At 38.5% G+C, this 25,324-nt stretch overlaps 1 protein-coding gene across 3 annotated transcripts in view; it reads right to left on the bottom strand.

Moving 5' to 3' along the window:
* TENM1 (teneurin transmembrane protein 1) overlaps window positions 1-25,324 on the bottom strand; it is a 624,193-nt gene that overhangs the window by 172,964 nt on the left and 425,905 nt on the right. For all 3 annotated transcript variants that reach the window (XM_068962599.1, XM_068962601.1, XM_068962600.1), the window contains exons 12-15: window positions 23,006-23,191; window positions 21,649-21,672; window positions 19,670-19,816; window positions 2,350-2,566 (exon numbers count right to left, since the gene is read on the bottom strand). In XM_068962599.1, coding sequence (XP_068818700.1) covers window positions 2,350-2,566; window positions 19,670-19,816; window positions 21,649-21,672; window positions 23,006-23,191 — 574 coding nt within the window. The remainder of the gene's footprint in view (window positions 1-2,349; window positions 2,567-19,669; window positions 19,817-21,648; window positions 21,673-23,005; window positions 23,192-25,324) is intronic.

The raw sequence follows: 25,324 nt of genomic DNA, 5'->3' as shown, positions 1-25,324 counted from the left end.
GTAAGAGCTTATAACTATTATTACTTATACTCTACATGATCAGAGTTGGACTTATTTTATCCAGAGATACTCTGAATAATACTGTATTACGTGTTGATTTTTTAGAGGAAATATAGTTAGATTGCTTGTCCTCAACTATTTCCCTTTTCTGACAGATTAGAGATGTGTGTCAGAGCTGAGACCACTCGGTGAAGGAGACCGTAGTTCTGAATTCAAATGCGACTTTCAGAGCTACTTGATAACTTGGAGCCTTTTAAAAAAGAATAAGGAAAACTCAGTCAAGCCAGGAGGAGGAGAAGGCATTAAGCACCACAAGTAATAGGTTTGTTCACTCTGCGACTGGCTGGCAAACACTGCTGAAGCATGAAGCCGAACCACAGTGGCTGGAATTTCTCTTCACTTTTCTAAGTTTATTGCTCAAACGCCCTCCTCTGGGTCACAATAACTTGGCTCCTGTCTCTCTCAGGTCCCGACTTTCTCCCTTTACTTGAGTTCAGTGAGTCATTTAACTATGTATCTCCATGTCATGGAAGTTGTTATTTCATTTACCTTCTTTTCTTCATTTTGACTGAGTTTCCTTAAGCATGAAGGTTTTTTGTTTCCTTTGTTCCTCCGGAGTGCAATAAATAAGCATCTACTATCTAAATAAATACTTTGACTGCAGCCATTTGAAATTACCCCAGACTTCCTATTGAACTGGGGGAGATACTTCAAAATGGGGATGACTGAGTCTCTTGGAAGAAGGCAAACTTTGACTAGATCCCCTGGCAGAGAAGGTCTTTCTTATGGTGCATCAGCATTTGAGTTTGGGGTTCTGTTTAAAGATTTAAAAGGTTAGAACTGCACATAATAAACATAATGAGAAGCAACTAAGCCTGTGCACCACAACTATCAAAGTCCACATGCTCCAGGGCCCGTGAGCCACAGCTACTGAGCCCACGCACCACAGCTACTGAAACTGATGCACCTAGAACCTGTGTCCCACAGCAAAAGAAATGACTGCAATGAGAAGCCTGTGCACGGCAGCAGAGAGTAGCCCCTCCTCGCCGCAGCTAGAGAAAGCTGGTGCACAGCAACAGAGACCCAGTGCGGCCAGATAAAGAAAGAAATAATAAAACATTTAAAAAACAAAACAAAAAATAAAAGATCAAGAAGAGAGAAAAATAAACAGAATGAGAAATTTTTAAGTTTCAATAACAGTTCTGGTATACAATTTGGGAGAAGGATGTTGACTGTTTTAAATTTCCATGCACGTTGTTTTTTACCCCTTTCCTACTGTGCACAGGGGTCAATACTGAATTGTAATTTTCTTAGACTGTCACTCAGATCAATATAAACTCTTGACTGAACTTTTCTTAGGGACTGATAATACCCACTAGGATGCGACTGTGTGAGTGGGATGTAGACAAGTGCTCCCGGACAAATACTTTCCATGTATTTTTTTTTTAACTTTCTGTTTGTAATAGTCTAGAAGCTGCTGAAATATCAGAAACAGAATGAAGGGAAGACTCTATATTCCATGCTTGGGGGGATATTTCTTTTTTATCCTTTGGTCTTTATTGCATCTGAATTGAACTTGCAGCTGCCACAACCATTTTTCTATCAAACCTGAGAATGAAGTTTCTGCTGAAGGTGGTAGACTAGAGAATTGTAAAGGACCTGGGGCCTTGACAACGGTACTGAAGCCTTAGCTCAGCCAACCCCTGAAGCCCACAACTGCTGGACTTTCTATTTTGAGAGATAAACATCCTTACTGTTTCACAACAATATTTAAACATGTTTAATTGTGGCATGAACAAAAAAGGACATTTTTAAGCGATCAGAAATATTGACTTCAGTGACTTACTTATATCTAGTGCTAATGACTAAAACGTATCATTGCTGAAGATGAAGCAGAGAAGGACAACGAGCAAATTCATGTTATTACATTTCAAATAAATGAATTAGTTTAAAAAATTTTTTTCACCTAATGGGTTGGATTTTGGTCTCAGGTCTTCAGTGACAATTCACACATTTGAGCTTCCCTAGAAGACAGATTTTCACAAGTCTTGCATTTCACTTTAGAATATCAAATGCACCCAATTCTCTCATATGGAAATGTTTTACACCCATAGAATGAAACTTAAAATTTAGTTTCTGAAATTCAAGAATTTTTCAAGGGATCAATCCAGAAGCTAAACAATAAATTTGTAAATTATACTTTTGTTTTTGTCATTAAAAGCCTTGCTTACACTTCACCATGAATAATATACATCATGTGAGTTTTGTATGTGTATATGTGTGTTTCTTTCACAGGTAAAGAAAAACATGACCACTGTTCATTAAGGAATAAAATAAATACATATATACCTGCTGTCAAATGAGATCTCTGGAGGAATGACATGAGTACTGTCCTTGCCAATAAGGAATTTGATTCGATCATAGAAGAGTCTTGAAGTGTGCTGAGACAAGAGAGATTGGCTTTGCTGAATGAGGTCAAGAGGATCTGGTGAGCCCTGGCAGAGAGGACTGACATAACAGTTGCTTTGTTGACAACAATCTGGGTCCACACAGTCAGTCAAACCATCTGAAAAAGAAATTTTTGATATTTATTTTTTAATATAAATTTATTTTAATTGGAGGCTAATTACTTTACGATATTGTATTGGTTTTGCCATACATCAACATGAATCCGCCACAGGTATACACGTGTTCCCCATCCTGAACCCCCCCTCCTCCCTCCCCATACCATCCCTCTGGGTCGTCCCAGTGCACCAGCCCCAAGCATCCAGTATCATGTATCGAACCTGGACTGGTGATTCGTTTCATATATGATATTATAGATGTTTCAATGCAGCTTCAGGAGAAACAACATAATTTTTTTAACTATTTATCATTTATTTATTATTATTATTATTTTTACTTTACAATATTGTATTGGTTTTGCCATACATCAACATGAATCCACCATGGGTGTACACGTGTTCCCCATCCTGAACCCCCCTCCCACCTCCCTCCCTGTACCTTCCCTCTGGGTCATCCCAGTGCACCAGCCCCAAGCATCCTGTATCCTGCAAATTTAAAATATGCACAAATGGAGAAACATCTAGAATATAGCCAAAGGTAACTGTCCATGTTTTGAGTTTAGAATCTATCAAATTCACATATTTCTCATGATTTATCTATCACTCTCTCTGAGTTTACATGGCACATCGGTGAAATTCAAACTATTTTGTTCATAAATCTTTCCTTCCTGAGTCCTCCTGCAGTACTACGTTGGTTAGCATTTGAAGAGAGTATTCTATTAGTTACCACTTTTTTTAAAAAATGAATTTTTATTGGAGTATGCTTGCTTTACAATGTTGGCTTGGTTTCTACTGTTCATCAACAGGAATAGACAAAGGAGATGTGGTGTATATATACACAATGGAATATTACCAATAAAAAGGAATGAAATTGGGTTATTTGTAGAGACATGGATGGACTTAGAGAGTGTCACACAGAGTGAAGAAAGTCAGAAAGAGAAAAATAAATGTCATATACTAATGCATATATGTAGAATCTAGAAAAATGATATAGATGATCCTATTTGCAGGACAGGAACAGAAATACAGATGTAGGGAAAAACATACATGGATATCAAAGGGGAAGAGGGGTGGAAGGTTTTGGGAGATTGATACATATACACTGCTGATATGATGTATAAAATAGATAGGGTTTCCCTGGTGGCTCAGATGGTAAAAAAATACACCTGCAATGCGGGAGACCTGGGTTCAATCCCTGGGTTGGGAAGATCCCCTAGAGAAAGGAACTGGCTACCCATTCCAGTATTCATTGACAGACTTTATTTTCTTGGGCTCCAAAATCACTGCAGATGATGACTGTAGCCATGAAATTAAAAGATGCTTGCTCCTAGGAAGAAAAGCTATGGCCAACCTAGACAGCATATTAACAAGCAGAGACATTACTTTGCCGACAAATGTCCGTCTAGTCAAAGCTAGGTTTTTTCCAGTAGTCATGTATGGATGTGCGAGTTGGACCATAAGGAAAGCTGAGCGCCGAAGAATTGATGCTTTTGAACTGTGGTGTTGAAGAACTCTTTTTTTAAAATATAAATTTATTTATTTTAATTGGAGGCTAATTACTTTACAATATTGTGTTGCTTTTGCCATACCTCAACATGTATCCACCACGGGGAGGGAGGTGGGAGGGAGGTGCAGGATGGGGAACATGTGTACACCCGTGAAGAAGACTCTTGAGACTCCCTTGGACTGCAAGGAGATCAAACCTGTCAATCCTAAAAGAAATCAGTCCTGAATATTCCTTGGAAGGATTGATGTTGAAGCTGAAGCTCTAATATTTTGGCCACCTGATGCGAAGAACTGACTCATTGGAAAAGACCCTGATGCTGGAAAAGATTGAAGGCAGGAGAAGGGGATGTCAGAGGATGAGATGATTGGATGGCATCACTGACTCAATGGACATGAGTTTGAGCAAGCTCCAGGAGTTGGTGATGGACAGGAAAGCCTGGCATGCTGCAGTCATGACTGAGTGACTGAACTGAACTGATAAAATAGATATCACTCTTTTGAAGTTTCCTTCTTCCTCAGCAAGACCATTCTTCCAGGAAAATAACTATTTCTTATACTTTTTTGAATTTATCATATCATGTACATATCTGAACACACAATTAACAAAGGCTTACCAACCTGAATTTGTTTGTACTTTAAAAAATTCTCCCAACATACTTGTCTAGTCCTAACTGTCACAATAGAAGTTGGTATCCTTATGGTGACAAAATGTCTAAAGTAGTGATTTTCACTTTTGAAAATTACCTGGAGAGTTTGAATCAATTACTGGAGAGTTTATTAAATCTGTATATTCTACAGTCCCACCTACTAAAGCAGAATTTCCTCATAGCCCAGGATTATGCCATACTTAATCTGGGTGATTCTGAAGCATACTAAATTTTCAGAACCACTTTTTTTGAGAATGTGTAGAAGTGACTAGAACTTACTTGTCCCGAACAGCATTATTTGAGGCATATACTAAGGTAACTTCCTGTATTTAGTGATAAGTGACTCTCTTTCATTCCTAAGCCTTCACCATTTATTCCAGACTCCAGAATCCAGGGTTGTTCCAATAAATATATCACATAAAAGCTTCATTCTTTGGTAGAGGAATGATGTGGTACACAAGGGTTCTAGGAGGAAGGGAGACTTGAGAATACAGTCATTCCTTGGTATCTGAGGGTGATCGGTCCCAGGACCCCCACGGATACCCAAATCCGAAGACACTCAAAAGTGAAAGTGTGAGTCCTCTCCGTTGTGTCCGACTCTGTGACCCCATGGACTCTAGCCTGCCAGGCTCCTCTGTCTATGGGATTCTCCAGGCAAGAATACTGGAGTAGCTTGCCACTCCCTTCTCCAGGGGATCTTTCTGACCCAGGGATCAAACCTGGTCTCTTGCATTGCAGGCAGACTCATCACCATCTGAGCCACGATGGGACTCACTCCTTTATATAAAATGGTATAGTATTTGCACATAACCTATGAATATCCTCCTGTATACTTTGTTATCTCTAGATTACTTATAATGCCTTTGTTGTTTAGTGACTAAGTCCTGTCTAACTTTTTGTGACCCTGTAGCATGCCAGGCTTCTCTGTCCATGGGATTTCCCAGGCAAGAATACTGGAGTGGGTTGCCATGCCCTCCTCCCAGGGATCGAACTGCATTGGCAGAAGGATTCTTTACTACTGACCAGGGAACTAATACAATGTAAATACCAAGTACACAGTTATAAGTATAATGTAAATTCTATGTAAATAGTTATGAGGGGTGCACCAAATTAAAGTTTTGCTCTTAGGAACTTTTTGGAATTTTTTTTTTCCAAATATTTTTGATCTGCGGTCGGTTGGATCCACAGGTACGAAATGTGAGGATACAAAGGGCTGACTGTAGGTACACAGCACTGTGTTAGGTACCTGGGAAGCAAAAAGCTAAAACCAACTCTTTTCCTGTTTTTCGGAGCTCAGAGCTTAGTAGGAGGAATAGGCACACAGAACAGCTGACTCTTACACTTGTTAAACCTGCAATAGGTGTTACAAGAGAGTTAACTGCAAAGAGAAGGGGCTGGAGTGATTAACTGAGCATATAGACACTTCATTCCACATCCAATACAGAAAAAAAAAAAAAGTCCTTCCAAGGTCCTTAAAGCAGACAAGTAGCTCTAGTTTCGATGCTTAACAAGGATCAATATAAAGATGCTCAACTTCTTGCTTGCCATGGAATAGGGAGGTGCGGATGGATCATGGCTCCTCAGGCTGATGATGAAAGTCAATGGCACGGGTTTCATGTGGTTCTTTTGCTCACTCTCAGGTGCTTACAAGACTGCTCCTGTTGAGCTGGAGGGGGATAAACCACAGCTGGAGGCAATGGAAGCCAGGAACACCAAGGGAGTAGGCATTTGGAACAGTAGCCCCAGGGCACCCAGGAAATATTTTTCTCTGCTTGAGGTCCTTTCAAATTCCCTGTACCATAGACACTACTTTGATTTAAAACGCAGTTTGCTGCTTTCTGGCCTCCGCTGTTAGTTCAGTGTATTTTTGCCCCCATTCTTGCTTTTCTGTATACATGTTTCTTTTTCACTGATGAATAATTGTTAAATGTGGATTAGCTTCACTAAAAGGTTCCCTTCTGGTCCCCTTTCTCCCCTCGTTCAGCAAATTTTATGAACAGATTTTTCTCTAGATTGTAGATGCCGCAACCACCTCTCCCTCCAGGACATTGCTCATAGCCTCCTCTTAGCACCTTCCCTCTTGACTCTGCTAATGAAACATCCAATGTGCTGAAAAGCTGGCAAAAATATCAGTCTGATAAAAACAGTTTTCCGATGTCTGGAATTGTGCATAAAATACTAAACAATGAAAAACTGCTTTTTCAGATGGGCAGTCACCTTTATCTTTCAATTGGCAGCGAATGCAATAGTCATAAGATTGGGCTTTCAGAGGTTTCAATCTGTCCACCGCACGATTCTAACTCATTTTTGAAAAGAAATGGATTTTAAATAAATAGTAATGCCCAAATGATCTTCAAAACTGGAGTCTAAAACTAAACACAGAGCCAATTGAAAATTTGGACTCACATTCTCATAGAATTATGTGCTATAAATTCCAAGCTAATGTTTCATATGCCATAACTGTCTATTATATGGGGTTGACCTTCTAAGACCTCTGTTTTCTGAGAGAATAGTACAACTTCTCTTGAATCAAGAAAGGCTACAGGCAAGCCAACCAATAATGGTATGCAACCCTTGAATTATAATTCATAGGTAAGCCCAGTACATGGGCAAAGATCTCCTTACCAATTATCACATTGGATAACACTCCATACAGTATGTCTAGACTGTTACAAAGAAGTGTAAATGACAGTCACACTGCTTGTGTGTGGGTTGCTTTTTTTTTTTTTCTTCCTTTGGCTATTAATGGATCTTTTATCTTTCTGAACTGGAAGCTGTGGCACCCTCCTGACAGCCAGGCTCAAGGTGTCAGATATGGACACACGAAATGTTAACTCATTTTACTTTGGGGGCCTATTCCCTTTAAAGGAATAAAAATAAAAGCTAGCAAAAAAAGGGAGGTTAAATTGTCTTAAAGGACTAAACACAGCAGTCACTGATCCTAGCTTTGCCAGCCAGGTAAGGGCCATTCCAGCTGGCTCAGTTGGTGACCATGAAGATCAAGGACACTGATTTCTTCAGAACATTTCTTCACGATTTAACTTTTACCTATTAGATGCATGCCCTTGGTTGAAAGTTGGATTGAATAAGGGAATATGAATGATACAGGGAAAACCCATATTTTCCTAATCCTTAAAATGAATTTAAAAATATATATCCTCTTAGGGATAGCACCCATATTATCACTTTGATGAAAAGGGACAGCTAGTTCATGGTAGGCTATCCAAAAGGATTTGGCAACATGTATAGATTAGTTAGGGGCTTCCCAGGTGTCACTAGTGGTAAAGAACCTGACTGCCAATGCAGGAGACACTAGAGATGGGGGTTTGATCCCTGGGTGGGGAAGGCCCCCTGGAGGAGGGCATGGCAACCCTCTCTAGCATTTTAGCCTGGAGAATCCCATGGACAGAGGAGCCTAGTGGGCTACAGTCCATAGGGTTGCAAAGAGTTGGACATGACTGAAGTGACTTAGTATGCATGCATGCATGCAAGCATGCATAGATTAGTTAACGGCCTTCCAGGTAGCTCAGTGGTAAAGAATCTGCCTATAATGCAGGAAACGTGGGTTAGATCCCTGGGTCAGGAAGAGCTCCTGGAGAAGGAAATGGCAACCCATTCCAGTATTCTTCCCTGGGAAATCCCATGGACAGAGGAACCTGCAGTCCACCGGGTCACAAAGAATCGGATACAACTTAGTGGCTAAACAGCAGCAGCAACGGCATAGTTTAGTTAATATGTGTCAGGTATGGCACTAGGTACTCTCATGTATATTATTTTAACTAAATCCCTGTGACAACCCTGTTCAGTAGACATTCTCATCTCCATTTCACAAATAAATGAGGGGAGTCCAAAATGTGGTTGGAAGAAATTTGGAAGTCATATTAATACCCAGTGTTCTGACTACAAATAACATGCCTGACAGCATCATCCAAGCAGTATTACTAGTACTACTGTCCTAGGTGTAATACCTCCAAGTGCCTGATTAATATAATATTTAGCTATTTTAAAAATATTTATTTAGCTGACTGTGCCAGGTTCTGGTTGTAGTACATGGGATCTCCAGTCTTTATTGAGACATGCAGGATCTTTTAGTTATGGCCTGTGGGATCTAGTTCCCTGACCAGGGATAGAACCCAGGCCCCCTGCATTGGGAGCACAGAGTCATAGATGCTAGACCACCAGGGAAGTCCCTTAATGTAGTATTTAGAACACATGAAGTGGTTAAGGTGAAAGAATCAGACAACTTTGGTCTAACCTTGACTTTGCCATTTACAAATCAGTGCAACTCCTGGATTCTCAGTTTCCTCATCTGTTAGATGGGCTGAGTAGAGAGCTGTTGTGAGGATCATCACATGCTATCATGATCATATTAGCACAGTACGTAGGGTTTAGTAGCTGGCACTCAGCTATGGTCATTAACCAAATTCTAGACTGGACAGACAACAAAGAGTCCAGGGACAGAGTCCTAGGGGTCGATGTCAATGGTCTGCAGTGGCAGCTTAAAATGTTCAGACTCACTTCTTTTCAAGTTGTCTTATCACTGACCAGAGGGCAATTAACTTCTCTGTAGCATATTCAGTTCATTAGAACTTGTTCATTTTGTGAACTCTGCTTCGTTAGGTTGTCAGATAGGTAGGAATCTATGTGGCTCTAAATGGACACTAATGCTATAGTAAATCTTTATTCATTGAATTTCACAAGTTCAGAATTTTTTATCATTTGGACAGGGGCTGGACTGAAGCTTAACCTTTTCAGTGTGTATAGAATAGAGGATCTGCCAAGCAAATTAATAATGAAAAGGAAATTGAAGGGCTGATCATTCCAATGATTCAGTTGAACAGAATCTTCTTAGACATTTAGGAACCTACAAACAATGGACTAATTTTGAATCATTCATAAATATTTACTAAAGCAAGCCCTCTACTAGGCAATCCTGGTAGCTTCATTGTTGCTGTTATAAGCATCAAAAGTAATATGATTGTATTTCCTTTGGAAATAGTCTATAATTCATCTTTTTTCATTTACTCAGGCTGACTTTTACCCTAGTATTTTGCTGCATTAGTAAACAGAAAGTGGGAGAGGTTCAAGGGCATTTGCATTGTAACTGCCTAAATCATTGTTATTGCTATAACCTATACATTTACTTTTTCTGCATCAGGAAAGTAAATTGTTTCTATTCCACTAATGTTCACGTGCTCCCCACCTGCCATCAGTGGCTTCCACATTGCTCAGAATACAAGCCAGCGTTCTGACAAAGACCTACTTTCTCATAGTCCGGTTCTCCACCATCTCTCTCTTACCTTACCTCCTTCCCATTATCGTATCCCACAACTCCCTTCACCACTATTTCTATGCCTGGAATCTTCTCTCCAATGTTAATATGGCCCACTCCTTACTTCATTTAATTCTTTACTCAGTGCCACCTTCTCAGCGAGGCTTCCTCTGACCACAATATTTAAAAGTTCACCGCTGTTGCACATTCCTATCTTGTTTTAACCTGTTTAAAAATTTCTCCATAACACTTACCAGCTTCTATCATACTGTTTAAGAAATTGGGGCGGGGGGTTATTGTTTGCCTCTCATAACTAGAATATAAGATCCATGAAACGAGGATTTAGTCTTCTTTATTCATTGCTATTTCCTCAATGACTAGAACAGTGCCTGAGTCCAAGTAAGCATTCAATAAATATTTGTTGGATGAATAAATGGATGTCCTAAAAGTCCTATTTATAGGACACTTATAAGTGTACCTAGAAATTAATAAATGTTTAATTAATGCATCAAAATATGTAAGTTACAGATGGATTCTTCGTTGACACCACACCTTTATTACCCACTTTATATTGAAAGTGAAAAAAGGTGAAAGTGTTAGTTGCTCATCATGTCCGACTCTTTGCAACCTCATGGACTATAGCCCTCCAGGCTCCTCTGCCCATGGAATTCTCCAGGCAAGAATATTGGAGTGGGTAGCCATTTTCTTCTCCAGGGGATCTTCCCAACTCAGGGATTGAACCCAAGTCTCCTGCACTGCAGTCAGATTCTTTGCTGTCTGAGCCACAAGGAAAACCCTACTTCAAACATTCTCATTCATTCTCACCACAAGCAGGAAGGTGTCAAGTATTATTAGCCTTGGTTGATAGATAATGTGACAAATCCAGTTATAGAATGGTTAACTGAGCTACAGAGTTTAGATGTTCCAACTTCCACTTATATCTGGAGTCACTTTGCAGTTTAGCTTCTCACACCTAAGATGATCTAATAAATGAGTTCCTTGGAAATGAGGGGGGGTATGGTCAGAAGAAAAAATAAGGAATATGCTTCCAATGCCAAGCCTCTTTTCTCAGCCAAAGCTTAAACGTAAATGGAGGGGCCCTTAAACAGAGCAAATGTTATCAATTCACTGCTCCTTCTATTTCATTTTCCTATTTATTAAACACTGCAGCATGCTGGTGACATTCAAAACATGAGGCTTATTGATCCATGAGCTTATATGTGTTCATAATTCACCCATGGTGCTGATTTCTAGATCTAGAAACACTACATCATTAAACTGGCTTGCAAATAGCTATTGCCCTTAATGAATGGTGACTTGTTATGAAGAATGATTCCTGGAAGATCATTCTCTTTTAGGCAATTAACTTATTGATTTTATTTTTAAAAAATTTTTTTCTTAGTAGACACTTATGACTATGTCTAATGTATAACATTAAAAAGTATAGTTCATAGAAACATTACAAAAGCATATATGAAAAGAAAAAAATAAACATGAGCACAACTGGATTAGAAAATAAAATATGGAGACAAGGGTTTTCAGACTTAAATCAATGAAAATATTAATAAGTGATTCCCAATACACAATTCAGGTATATTATGGAATTGGCAACCACTATGTATTGTTATCTCAGGTTCAGTTCAGTTCATTCACTCAGTCATGTCTGAATCTTTGCAACCCCATGGATTGCAGCACGCCAGGCCTCCTTGTCTATTGCCAACTTATTGATTTTACCAATGAATATGAATATAGCCCACTGGAAGAGTTTATATAAGAAAAACTTTGACAAACAGGTGACATATACTTAAAAGATAAGAGGGAAAAAGGCTGTTTTGATTAAACACTCTTATTATGCATCTTTTTAACCTCTGTGACAATCTTTCCACAGTATAAAAAATCACCTTCCTTCCTTTATAACTTGAGTGAATAAAATAATCTTTGATAGCTGATAATCTTTAAAAATTTACAATGTTCTGTATAATCTGGCCAGTGCCTACCTTTATATTCTCACCTCCTACCAATCTCTCCCTGACTCACTGTATTCCAGCCACAATAACTTATCTTTCATTTTCTAGAAGAGTCTAGTACAATTTCACCTCAGGGCATTTGTACATGCTGTTTCCTTGGCCTGGAACATTCTTCTTCTGACTCATATCAGGCCTCCCTTGCCACGTAGACCAGGTTAGGTTCTGCTATACATATTTATAGCACTCTACAAATTTTATGGCACTCTTCACAATTGTAAATATATACTTATTTGTGTGGTTTCTTGTTTAATATGTAAACCATAAACTCGTGAAGGCAGAAAGTCATTTGTCTTTTTCTCCTTAGTGTCAAGCACAATACTTGGCACAAGGCAGTGATGAATGAATGGAAAATTGGGTACCCAATTTGAAATGTTGGGCTGAAAGGTAACTATTTGAATCAAACATTTGGATCAGCACTATCCAATAGAACTTTCGCCATTGGTAGGAATGCTCTAGATATGCCCTAACACAGTAGTCACTAGCCTCATGTGACTACTGAGCAATTGAGATGTGGCTAGTGCAACTGAGAAATGAGATTTTTAAGGTTATTTCAATTATATTTAAATAGTTGCATGTGGCTAGTGGCTACCATATCAGACAATGCAGGTTTTGAGATCTCCAAATAGATGTTGAATGATCTATAAACTCAGCCAAAGAATACAAAGAAGTTTGAAATTTTTATGAAGTCCAATTTATCATTCTTTTCCTATTGTGGTTTCTTTTCTAGCTTTTATGTTTAAGAAGTCCTTTCCAATCTTGAGATCTATCACCTATACTTTCTTCTAATTGTGTTTGAGTTTTCTTTTACTTTCAACTCATTAATCAGCTTGAGTATTTCTATACATTTTATTCTTTTGGAATGTGGCATAAATTAAAAATCTAAGTTTTTTTTTCTTAATAGTTGTCTCCATTCAGTTCAGTTGCTCAGTCATGTTTGACTTGTTGAGACCCCATGAACTGCAACATGCCAGGTCTCCCTGTCCATCACCAACTCCTGGAGTTTACTCAAACTCATGTCCATTGAGTCAGTGATGCCATCCAACCATCTCATCCTCTGTCATCCCCTTCTCCTCCTGCCCTCAATCTTTCCCAGCATCAGGGTCTTTTCAAATGAGTCAGCTCTTTGCATCAGGGGGCCAAAATATTGGAGTTTCAGCTTTAACATCAGTCCTTCCAATGAATATTCAGGACTTATTTCCTTTAGGATGGACTGGTTGGATCTCCTTGCAGTCCAAGGGACTCTCAAGAGTCTTCTCCAACACCACAGTTCAAAAGCATCAATTCGTTGGTGTTCAGCTTTCTTTTTTCAATTCTCACATCCATACTTGAAAAATCATAGCCTTGACTAGACAGATCTTTGTTGGCAAAGTAATGTCTCTGCTTTTTAATATGCTGTATAGGTTGGTCATAATTTTCCTTCCAAGGGATAAGCATCTTTTAATTTCATGGCTGCAGTCACCATCTGCAGTGATTTTGGGGCCCCCAAAAATAAAGTCAGCCGCTGTTTCCACTGTTTGCCCACCTATTTGCCATGAAGTGATGGGAGCAGATGCCATTGTCTTAGTTTTCTGAATGTTGAGCTTTAAGCCAACTTTTTCACTCTCCTCTTTCACTTTCATCAAGAGGCTCTTTAGTTCTTCTTCACTTTCTGCCATAAGGGTGGTGTTGTCTGCATGTTTGACTCAGCACCACTCATTTTCATAATGCTTTTTTTCCCCACTGACTTCTGATGCTTGGTTTTATCATATAGTAAATACTTGTACTGGGGTGTGTTCCTGAGCTTTTATTTGGTTGTATTGGTCTGTCTACTCTTACATTAGTACCACTTTGTTTTAATTACCATAGTTTAAAATTATTCTTTAACATATGATAGTTCTAGCTTGTTCTCACTATTCTTTGTTTTAGCTATTCTGATTCACTTAATACAATGTCTAAACTTCTTTTCTCATGTCAATTCATATGAGTCTGTAATATATAGTGATTACATTTTCCAAATCCTAAATCAGGACACTAGCTTTATTAACAGCAGTGCTTCCTAAGGCCCACCTGACTTCACACTCCAGAATGTCTGGCTCTATGCGATTGACCACACCATCGTAGTGGTCCGGTTCATTAAGATCTGTTTTATACAGTTCTTCAGTGTATTCTTTCCATCTCTTCTTGATCTCTTCAGCATTTACTAGGTCTCTACCATTTCTGTCCTTTATTGTGCCCACCTTTGGCCAAAATATTCCCTTGATATCTTCAATTTTCCCAAGGAGATCTCTAGTCTTTCCATTTCTGTTGTTCTCCTCTAGTTTTATGCACTTTTCATTGAAGAAGGCCATCTTGCCTCTCCTTGCTATTCTTTGGAACTCTGTGTTTAGTTGGATGTACCTTTCCCCTTCTCCCTTGTTTTTTGCTTCTCTTCTTCCCTCATCTATTTGTAAAGCCTCCTTGGATAACCACTTCGCCTTTTTGCTTTTCTTTTTCTTTGGGATAGTTTTGTTCACTGCCTCCTGTACAATATTACGGAGTTCTTCAGGCACACATAGTTCTTCAGATGGAATTCTGGTAGAGGTATTCAAAACCATAAAGGATGATGCCATCAAGGTGTTACACTCAATAGGTCAGCAAATCTGGAAGACCTAGCAGTGGCCACAGGACCAGAAAAGGTCAATCCTCATCCCAATTCCCAAGAAGGATAAGTACTAAAGGATGGTCAAACTGTCGAACAATTGCACTCATCTTCCATGCTAGTAGAGGAGGGCCTGGAAACCCACTCCAGTACTCTTGCCTGGAGCGCTCCCATGGATGGAGGAGCCTGGCTGGCTACAGTCCATGGGGTCACAAAGAGTTGGACACGACTGAGCCACTAAGCACCCATGCTGGTAAGGTCATGCTTAAAATCGTGCATGCTAGGCTTCAGCACTGTGCAAACCAAGAACTTCGAGACGTCTAAGCTGGGCTTAGAAAAGGCAGAGGAGCCAAAGATCAAATTACTAACATTCACAGGATCATAAAGAAAGCAAGGGAATTCTAGAAAAACATCTACGTCTGTTTCATTAACTATGCTAAAACCTTTGACTGTGTGGATCATAACAAACTGTGGAAAGCTCTTAAAGAGATGGGAATACCAGACCATCTTACCTGTCTCCTGAGAAACCTATATGCTGGTCAGGAAGCAACAGTTAGAACCCTGTATGGAATAACTGATTGATTGGTTCAAGATTGAGAAAGGAGTACAACAGTGCTGTTTGAGGTCACCCTGTTTGTTTAACCTGTATGCTGACTACATCATGAGGAATGCTGGGCTGGATAAATTACAAGTTGGAATCAAGATATGTGGGAGAAACATCTACAATCTCAGATATGAAGATGATACCAGTCTAATGGCAGAAAGCAAAGATGAACTAAAGAGCCTCTTCATGAGGGTGAAGAAGGAGAGTGAAAGAACCAGTTTAAAACTAAATATTAAAAATACTAAGATCGTGGCATCTAGCCCCATTACTTCACAGCAAGTAGAAGGGGAAAAGGTGGAAACAGTGGCAGATTTCCTCTTCTCGGGCTCCAAAATCACTGTGGATAGTGACTACAGCCATGAAATAAGGAGATGATTGCTTTTTGGCAGGAAAGCTATGACAAACCTAGACAGTGTGTTGAAAAGCAGGACATTACTCTGTTGACAAAGGTCTGTACAGTCAAGTGGTCATATACGGTAGAGAGCTTGACTATAAAGAAGGCAGAAAGCCAAAGAATTGATGCCTTCAAACTGTGGTGCTGGAGAAGACTCCTGAAAGTCTCTTGGACTGCAAGGAGATCAAACCAGTCAGTCTTAAGGGAAATCAACCCTGAATATTCATTGGAAGGACTGATGCTGAAGGTGAAGTATTTTGGTCACCTAATGAAAATAGCTGACTCATTTTAAAAGTCCGTGATGCTGGGAAAGATTGAGGGTAGGAGGAGAAGAGGGTATCAGAGAATGAGATGGCTGGATGGCATCACCAATGCAATGGACATGAACTTGGGCAAACTTTGGGAGATGGTCAAGGACAGGAAGGCGTGGTATGCTGTAGTCCATGGGGTTGCAAAGAGTTGGACATGACTAGGTGACTGAACAACAACAACAAAGCAAGACACATGATTAACACAGGAAAATGTGGTTATCATAAGGTTAAGTCTCCTCTTTCAAGCACAAGATTGTGCACATGCAGTGTGCTTGTTGACTAAAGGGGTACATGAGGTTAAGACATTTGATAGATTTGTGATTTCTGTGGTAATTAGCTCATATATATACAATGCAAAAGAGAGTTTTCTCTTTTTTTGCATATTAAAAAAAATCCAAGTGTTTTTGGTTCTGTTTTTACTGTTCAAGGAGTTCTAAGGTAGCTCCGAGACCTGTGACACCCACATATTCAATGCAGCCCAATTAGTTACCAAGAGTCACAGTGCACTGAATCAGAGTGTAACTAAAGCCAAAGCTGCAGGAAGTAGCAGTAATACTAATGAGCATTCAAAGCTGATTGCAATGCAAAAAAACCCCAATCCTGCCATTCTTTATGTATCAGCAATGATATGGAGCAATGAGATAGCAGCTACTTGAAGCAACTGCTTGAAAGTTACTGTAATTTTTTTTTTTTTTTGGATAGGGAAGATTTCTTAAGAATTAACATTAAAAAAAACAAGGACCATATTTTTCTCCCCAAAAGGTTCAATTGGCACTTTCTCATTTAATTAAAACTCACACATCTACATATATAAACAAGTATGCAAATATTAATCAAAAGGCATATCCAACCATTCTGGATGGCTGGAAATGAACACTGCCATTCTGGATAGTTGGAAAACTGAGACCAAGAAATAAAGGGCATTTAATGTATTCTTAGGGGTGTTACTTAAACAGTATAAAAACACATTTATTGTCCAAAATTTTAGTCATGGGACTTTCAGAGGCTATTTAATCTATCTTTCCATCTCAAGGAAGAGCTAAATATTTATTTGTCATCAGTATCATCTTAATCCTACCAAGGAGCCTCCCCCTCCTACTCCCTAAAGAGACAATCATAAAAATATACTAAAGTCACATTGGGTCTTTCATTTTTGATTCTCACACAGATGCACATTTTTAAAGAAATGTTCACAGGTCAAAACAGATTCAGCAACATCTTCTATACCTTTTTGTATCTATATATACCACAGATATTGAAATCTGATAACTCATTATTGCATTACTATTTAATCAATCCATTCGCTAAACATTTTTGACTCCCCTGAGGTAAACTTGAGGCCACAAAAAATGCTTGATAATTAAACACTCAATTATTTTTTAAAAATAAAGCTGTATATTATTAAGGGAGGAAACTTATTGTGGCTCAACACTGAGTCAGAAATTTTACTTGCATAAGTTGTTAAAGTATTTTCTGAGCATATCATTTGAATCAATATATCAATTGAGAAATTTCTATTACTACACCTTCAATCCTTTTTGTAAATAAGCAGCCCACCTAGGTTTACACTCTGGCTCTATCATTTACTTTCCATATGATCTTGAGCATTTTCTTTAACTTCTCGGTGCCTCAGTTTCCTAATCTGTACAGTAGAGTTAATAGTAGTTTCTACCTCATGGAGATTAGGTGAAATAATTCACATAAAGGACTCAGCACTGTGCCTTGTACATTGAAAACACAATACAAGTGAGCTAATATTATTAGTAGTTATATTTGGCACCAAACTATGGACTCTGGGGACTTCCTTGGTGGTCCAGTGGTTAAGACTCTGCATTTCCAGTGCAGCAGGTGTGGGTCTGATCCCTGGTTGGGGAACTAGGATCCCACATGCTGTGTGGCATGGCCAAAAACAAACTTAGAAAAATAGACTCTGGGTCACACTTAGTATGTAACAAGAAAACAACATAGACAGGATATAATTAAGTGCTGGATTGTATGGTGTATATGATAAACACCATGGTCGACTAGGGTGGTGGATGTCAGGCATCATGGGAGATACAGCTTGAGTTGGAACTTAAATGATGGACTGAGAATGATGGGTATAGAGGATGAGTCCTGAAAAAGAAGATGAATCTTGGTGAACCATAAAAGGCAAGTTAATAGTTGATCAGTGTACCATTTAATTGAAAATCTCACTCTGGCCTCCCAAACAATACGGGGAGGGAGGAGGGAGGGGGGTTCAGGATGGGAAACACGTGTATACCTGTGGCGGATTCATGTTGATGTATGGCAAAACCAATACAATATTGTGAAGTAATTAACCTCCAATTAAAATAAATAAATTTATATTAAAGAATTTTAATTTAGATAGGAAGGAACAGTCTCTTCAGAAAATGGTCTGTTATCCTTGGTGTGTGTGTGTGTAAATGTGTGTTGACAGAGTGGTGATTGGTGTAGTTTATCATCTCTCAAGTAGTTCACATGAATTATCTTGTTTAATACTTATAACAACCCTATCAGACAGTTATTATTATCAGCCCCATTTTGAAGATAAGGAAACTGAAGCACAGAGATAGCAAGAAACTATTCCCAAACCCAACAGCTAGAAGTACATAGCAGAGCTCATATTTGAATCCAGAAATTCTGACTTCAAAGCCCTGTGCTCTTAATGAGAAAGTTGTTTCTATTTAAAATTCATAAGGTCTTATAACTTTTCAAGGCAAACTGTTAGCTAGAACAATAAAAGAGGACACTTTTATGCCCAATTTTGTGCTTAAATGATGATTGTAACCTTATTGTTTTAAGCCCTACGTGCTCAAATGACAAGGTATGTAATTGTCTAGGCACAAGTAGAAACCTTGAGGAGTTAAATTTAATAACCTACTTCATTTTAAGTTAATATACATAAATTAGAAATAATTTTTTCCTGTCAATTTCATGTTTTCTTGATTAGAAAGTAAGAGGATTCATTGTTTTAGGCTCATTGAGAGGTGATCTGGGTTGTTTTGAGGCTGATTGTACAATGTATTAGATGACTTTGTTTGCTAGACTAAAATAGAAGTGGTTACCCTGAGGCCTCAGAGCCACATATGGCTTTTTAAAACATGTGCAGCTCTTGAATTAAATATAAAATTTCTACTGTGAACTGTCTTGATGCCATGTCCTTTGAAAGATATAAAGTGCTACTAAAAGGTAAAGACACAAGAGGGAGCCCTAAATAACTAAGAATAAAGATAACTACCTCACAGTGTGTGTAGTGCAAGCTACATCAGCATCTGACAGTTTAGACGTTGGCACATGGATTTTATATAGCATAATATAATGCCATAGGTATGGGAGCTGGCATGGTTGTAACAATTAAGAAAAGAGAAACTGAAGTCATATAGCCTTGAATTGGAACCTTGGTTCTGGCACTTTTGAGCTGTGTGATCTTGGAAAAGTCACTTACCATTTTCACTCCAAGCATTAGTCTTTCCATTTAATAGGGAAAATATTACCTATACCTTATAGCGTTATTGTGAACATGAAATGGCATATAATACATACAAAGAGTTTGGAGTATTGCCTGATTACAGTAAATATTCAATGAATTGAAATTCAAAACATAGTATGACCTTATATTGTTTAAACCAAGGATTCCTAACTTCCCCTTTTGGCCAGATTGGTCATCACTGTGCTAGAGGCTGGGATATTCCTTCCTTATATGAACATTTAATAAATGACTCACCTCCATCATTGTCCAAGTTATCTCCACAAAGCATTTCCATGACAACATTGCAGCCTGTCCCACTCCAACCCACCTGACACACACAGTGCCAACCATTTTGATCCAGGGTACATCGCCCATTTCCAAAGCAGAGCCCTGGGCAGCCATCTGAAAAGACAGCAGTGAGTAACAAATTCAGAGACATCAGAATGGGACTGGCCAACGATGATGTATCTGCCCATAGGGAAAAACTGAATCATCTGGTGAGATGTTGAGATGAGGTGTTAAATAAATGGAAGAGGGGCTTGCTTGCTTATACCACTTTCCCAGGGAACTTGTTATCCCTTACTCTGCTGTGCTTTTCCTTAGAGAGCCAATTAAACATTATTAATGCTAACCCCAATTCCCAACCTCTGATTCAGATAGGATAAAAACTATGATAGGGACAAGAAATGCGTTTTGTTTCTTTTCAAAAAAGGTATCTCCTCATTTCAATCAAAACTGGATGGATGATATTGTATCCAGTTATGCAAAAAAAGGGATAAGACAGCCATCTCTAGGAAGAGACACTTCTAACTACTGCCACTCTGTGCTGATTTTTCCCTAGTGATGTGTTGCTTCAGGACTTAGGTATGTTGGTATACAATTCAGGTCATACCATTAATTGCCCATATGGTGCCTTAGAAATATGCTGCACTTGTTTTACATCATTTCAGCTTTTCTCATCGAGATTATTATTGATCTGAGAGCTAAGGATTGATTTTTTTTTTTTTTACTTATCTGGTATTTCTCTCAGAAACTAGCATAATAGTATACCTGTTGTCAGTGCTCAACAAATGCTGGTGGAATTCACGCATGCCAAATTTAGACTTTCAGAATTCTAGGGATAACTGAATAAATATAGTCAAGAGGAAATGTTTATGCTTAAATGACTTCTATCCATTGGTAACCCTAACCACAAACGCTGATGACACTCTCTGTTTAGACATTTAGTTTCTCAGGGATGACCTACACTCTTTACCAGTGGTTCAGAGATAGGCTATCCCCAAGGACAACTCTGCATGTCCCAAGTGCTCACTGGGCAGATGAACAGAGAGAGAAATAAAGGCATATTGCTTCTGGAAATTTCCCCAGTAGCAATGCAGGACAAGATCTAGATAGTCCAATGAATGCTCTTTCCATTTTCTCTGTTTGAAAGAAAATTCCAAAAGTATAAAAAGCAAAAGAATGCTGTTTTCAATCTGTAGAAGCAACCCAGTATTTCTTACAAATGGTTTTTCTAGCAACTATCAACAACAGAGGAAGAAAAAAAATGACAGATGGCTGTTAAAAAAATATGAAAAGATTATATATATGTATATGCTCATCACAAAATAGTATAGGATGAACATGTATAAGATCAAGAAAGAGATTTATCTAGTTCCAGTCTCAGGCACATACAAAGGAAAAAGAGAAACTAGGAATAATTTGAATGGGACATTTTCAACCTTCTGAGGCTGAAGTAATGAAAGGCACCAGGGTATCTGACAGAAAAACTCTTATAGTCTCTATCAAATGCAGATCCCTGGGGGGATGGATGATGAGGTACTAACAGGGGAATAATTCTGCCCTTGAAAGGATACATGGACATAAAGCTATATTGTTATGTTAAATAAAAAGTTCAGCTGTCTACCTAAACCTAGTTTATTTAATAATTACTTCTCTGTCAATATAAACAGACACACACACACACAACTCAACATAAAGACAAAGAAAAATAATTCTTAAAACTGCTTAATGATCTATTAAACTCTGTGGCAAAAAAAAACGCATTAATATTGGAAAAGCAAATTACTTTTAAGTCTGTTATAGCATGAGCCTGGCAATATTACACTTAAGATTGCCAAAATTAAAAACAATAACACCACCACCACCACCAAAACCCACCAACAATTTCTTTCCCACATGCATATTCTGTTTAAAATAATTTTCTCTTATAAAACTAGAGAGAACAAGCTTACCTCGGACAGCATCTAAGTAGTGAGCTAAAAGGGGGGAAAAGAGTGATGGAATGAATTTCTGGGAAACCAAAGCTATACAACAAGTACTAATGGTTTACCATCTGTTGCCTGGGAGGAGAAGAGAAAACTGTGAATACTGAAATGCCTGCAGCTCAAAAGTTGGTACACTGGCCTGCGTAGTTTGTGAATAATATTTTCTCTGGGAAAGATATTAATGGCTTTTCTGCAAGGAACTCTATTAGGCTTCCTAAAAAAGTGTCACATTTCATTCAAAGTATAAGAACTGCATTTTTATATTTCAGTAGTAACTTTCATGAGAGAGCACTAGCTTGAGCTTCTTATTACTAGTATCTTTAGAAGGGGGTTCTGGAGCAGCCACTTTGGTAATCATCGCATATTTGAATCCTCCTATGTGAAGGCAATAAACTTACTAGAATAATGAAATGTGTTCAGTCAAACAATGAACTGGGTATCCTGAGGCTCATGCTTGCTGCTGCCCTGTATGAATTTTCTGTGTATTCGTAGAATGACACTGGAACATTGTGTGACCCACTTTCCTTAGCTGAACAATGGGAATCGTACTTGTCCCTCTCTAAACACAGGAAACCTTCATGGCAGATACATGTATGTGTCAAGGGCTATATTTTTTTTAAATTAAGTATTTTATAATTGAAACATTAATTAGTGTTTTTTATGGTGTGAAGACCATGTGATACATTAACTATGACATAGACTTTTTCATACCCACAGACTGTTCTCCCAGGCAATATCCTAAAAATTTGTGAAATTGGTGATGAGGGATGAGACAGCCTGGGTGCTTTGTTAAAAAGTATCTATACTACCCAATAAACAATTCAACACAGATGTTCTTTTGATGGTAGGTCAGGAGTGTCCGCCTTATGCATTAAAATAGTCCTTAATGCTATTGAATGGCTGCTGATAAAGTAGTCCCATTTAATGAAATGGGACTTAGAGGCAATCTAAGTACTTTCAACTGAAACAATTCATACTTTTCAAAAGGAAAAATGGCCAGTGAATGCTACCTTTACAATAAAAGCACTTCTCTTATTAACTAATGACACTATTCTAATGTATCATATTTCATTTGAGTAACTCAAAACACTTGAAAGCAGAAAATACAAAGAATACCAAAGTAATGAAAAAGAAAATGGCATAGAAGTAAATAAAATGTTATCCTCAAAACAGGAAACCTCCTAGTTAAAGAAACTTTCAAACTTATGACCAACCCTCCTACTTCTCTCCTCCCATTTCAAAGTCTACAAAAACCCTGGTGATTGATTTGTTGGACTGCTTTACTTTCTCAGTTAATCCAATGTACTTTGTTTCAAGTACTTACCAATTGTGCAGTGGTCGCCCTCCCATCCAGGGCTGCACTCACATTTTCCATCTTTGCACTGGCCATGCTCAGCACAGTGAGAATGACAGGAGCGTTCTTCACACGTTGGTCCAACCCAACCTTCTTCACATTGGCAGATTCCCCTTGAACAGACTCCGTGGCTACCACACTCCATGGTACACAGCTCTGCGGGGAATTTAAAGAAGATATATTTACATATTTTATTACAACCAAAGTCTACTCTTTCAAAAACACATTACAATGACCAAAATCTCAGTCTATACCTACATTCAAAAGGTCACAAAGACGTCTAGCATGTGAGTGAATGTACAAAGAATTCTATTAAAAAAGGTAATTATGTCTCTATGTATAAAATAAACTCTAAATCATATTGCTTTTGAGGAGTCTAAAAAATGAAAATAGCATTGAAGGCTCAGAAATGAAGTCAGTGGCAAACAAATGTCAAGTGGTTTTCACTAAAAATTCATTAGGACCACAGAAATTTTGTTGCAGAGATTTTTATGATGCTATAAGAAATCACTGGGATGACCCAGAGGGATGGTACAGGGAGGGATGTGGGAGGGGGGTTCAGGATGGGGAACCCGTGTACACCCGGGGTGGATTCATGTTGATGTATGGCAAAACCAATACAGTATTGTAAAGTAATTAGCCTCCAGTTAACATAAATAAATTTAAATTAAAAAATAGAAAAACAAAACACAAAAACAACAACAAAAAAAGAAATCACTGGGGAAAACACACATAGTAAAATAGTATCCTAAGTTCATTCGGGAAGACAGGTTTTACAATCACAAAGGTGATAACTTTCTAATACAATTCATAATACACAAGAGGTAAAGCTGCAAATGATGGTAATCAATTGGTTTCCCTGATCATACTAACAATATTTGCATTTATTTTAAGTATTTAGAATGACTCTTGATTACATCGTCTTATCTCAAAATGTCATTCAATATTTAGCCAATGTAATCAATATGTATTACCAGTTCTATCCAGTTTCTCTCTTCTGTCTCATTGACTTATTTTTTGAGGCACACTGAATACTAATAAAATCATGACAGTAGAAAGCCAAAATAGAAGTTTGGTTAGACTGTTTCTTGATGAAACGCCCTTGCTGGAGGGGCAGAAAGGAGATAAAAGCCTGTCAAAAGGATGCCATAGGTTTGGGGTGAATGAAAAAGAGAATATTCTGGAATCCAAGTGAGTTTTATTACTATCTGGATCCATATATTCACTAATTCATTCGCAAGTATTCTTTGAGGGTCAAGGTATGATAGAAAGAGCAATGGGCTTGGAAAAAGAATTCTTCTGCATAAAATCTGTGTACAGTTAGGCAGACAGTGACATGTTTTCTTAATCTCTGCTTGTGTAACTATACAATGGAAGTAATAATATTTATACATGACAGGGTCATTGGACAATTTGAGATATATCTTGGAGGTAGAACCAATATTCCTTAAGAGTGGATATAGGAAATGAAGGAAAAGGAAAACATACAAGTCTTGGCATAAACAAAGGGGTGGATAATGCTGCCACTAACAAAATGGGAAAAGATGAAAGATCAAACAAATTAACTTTGAGATGACATAGAGATAGCCAAATGAAAATATCAATTAAGCAGTAAGATATATGAATTTGATAGGACCAAGCAAGAGATGTGAAACTGGCAACCATTAGCAAATAGGTGGTATTTAGCATTTAGGCTGGAGAAGGCAATGGCACCCCACTCCAGTACTCTTGCCTGGAAAATCCCATGGACGGAGGAGCCTGGAAGGCTACAGTCCATGGGGTCGCTGAGGGTCGGACATGACTGAGCGACTTCAGTTTCACTTTTCACTTTTCACTTTCTTGCATTGGAGAAGGAAATGGCAACCCACTCCAGTGTTCTTGCCTGGAAAATCCCAGGGACGGGGGAGCCTGGTGGGCTGCTGTCTATGGGGTCGCACAGAGTCGGACACGACTGAAGTGACTTAGCATCAGCAGCATTTAGGCTTGAGACATCATGATATCCTCTAAGCAATGAGTTCTTTGGAGTTCCATTATTTAAAGATAAAAGAGAAAAAGAGGAACCATCCAAGCAGACTGGGAAGGAGAGGATATTGAGTGATAGGAGGAAGTTCAGTAGATTGTGGTGTGGTAGTGGTGATGTAGTCACTAACTCATGTCCAATTCCTGCAACTCCATGGACTGTAGCCCACCAGGCTTCTCTGTCCATGGGATTTCCCAGGCAAGAATACTGCAGTGGGTGGCCAGTTCCTTCTCCAGTGGATCTTCCCGACCCAGAGATTGAACTCACAT

The sequence above is a fragment of the Capricornis sumatraensis genome, chromosome X (assembly GCF_032405125.1).
Source record: "Capricornis sumatraensis isolate serow.1 chromosome X, serow.2, whole genome shotgun sequence".
Classification (NCBI taxonomy): Eukaryota; Metazoa; Chordata; class Mammalia; order Artiodactyla; family Bovidae; genus Capricornis; species Capricornis sumatraensis.
Note: the sequence above shows the minus strand (reverse complement) of the source record. Positions and strands in the feature narration are given on the sequence as shown.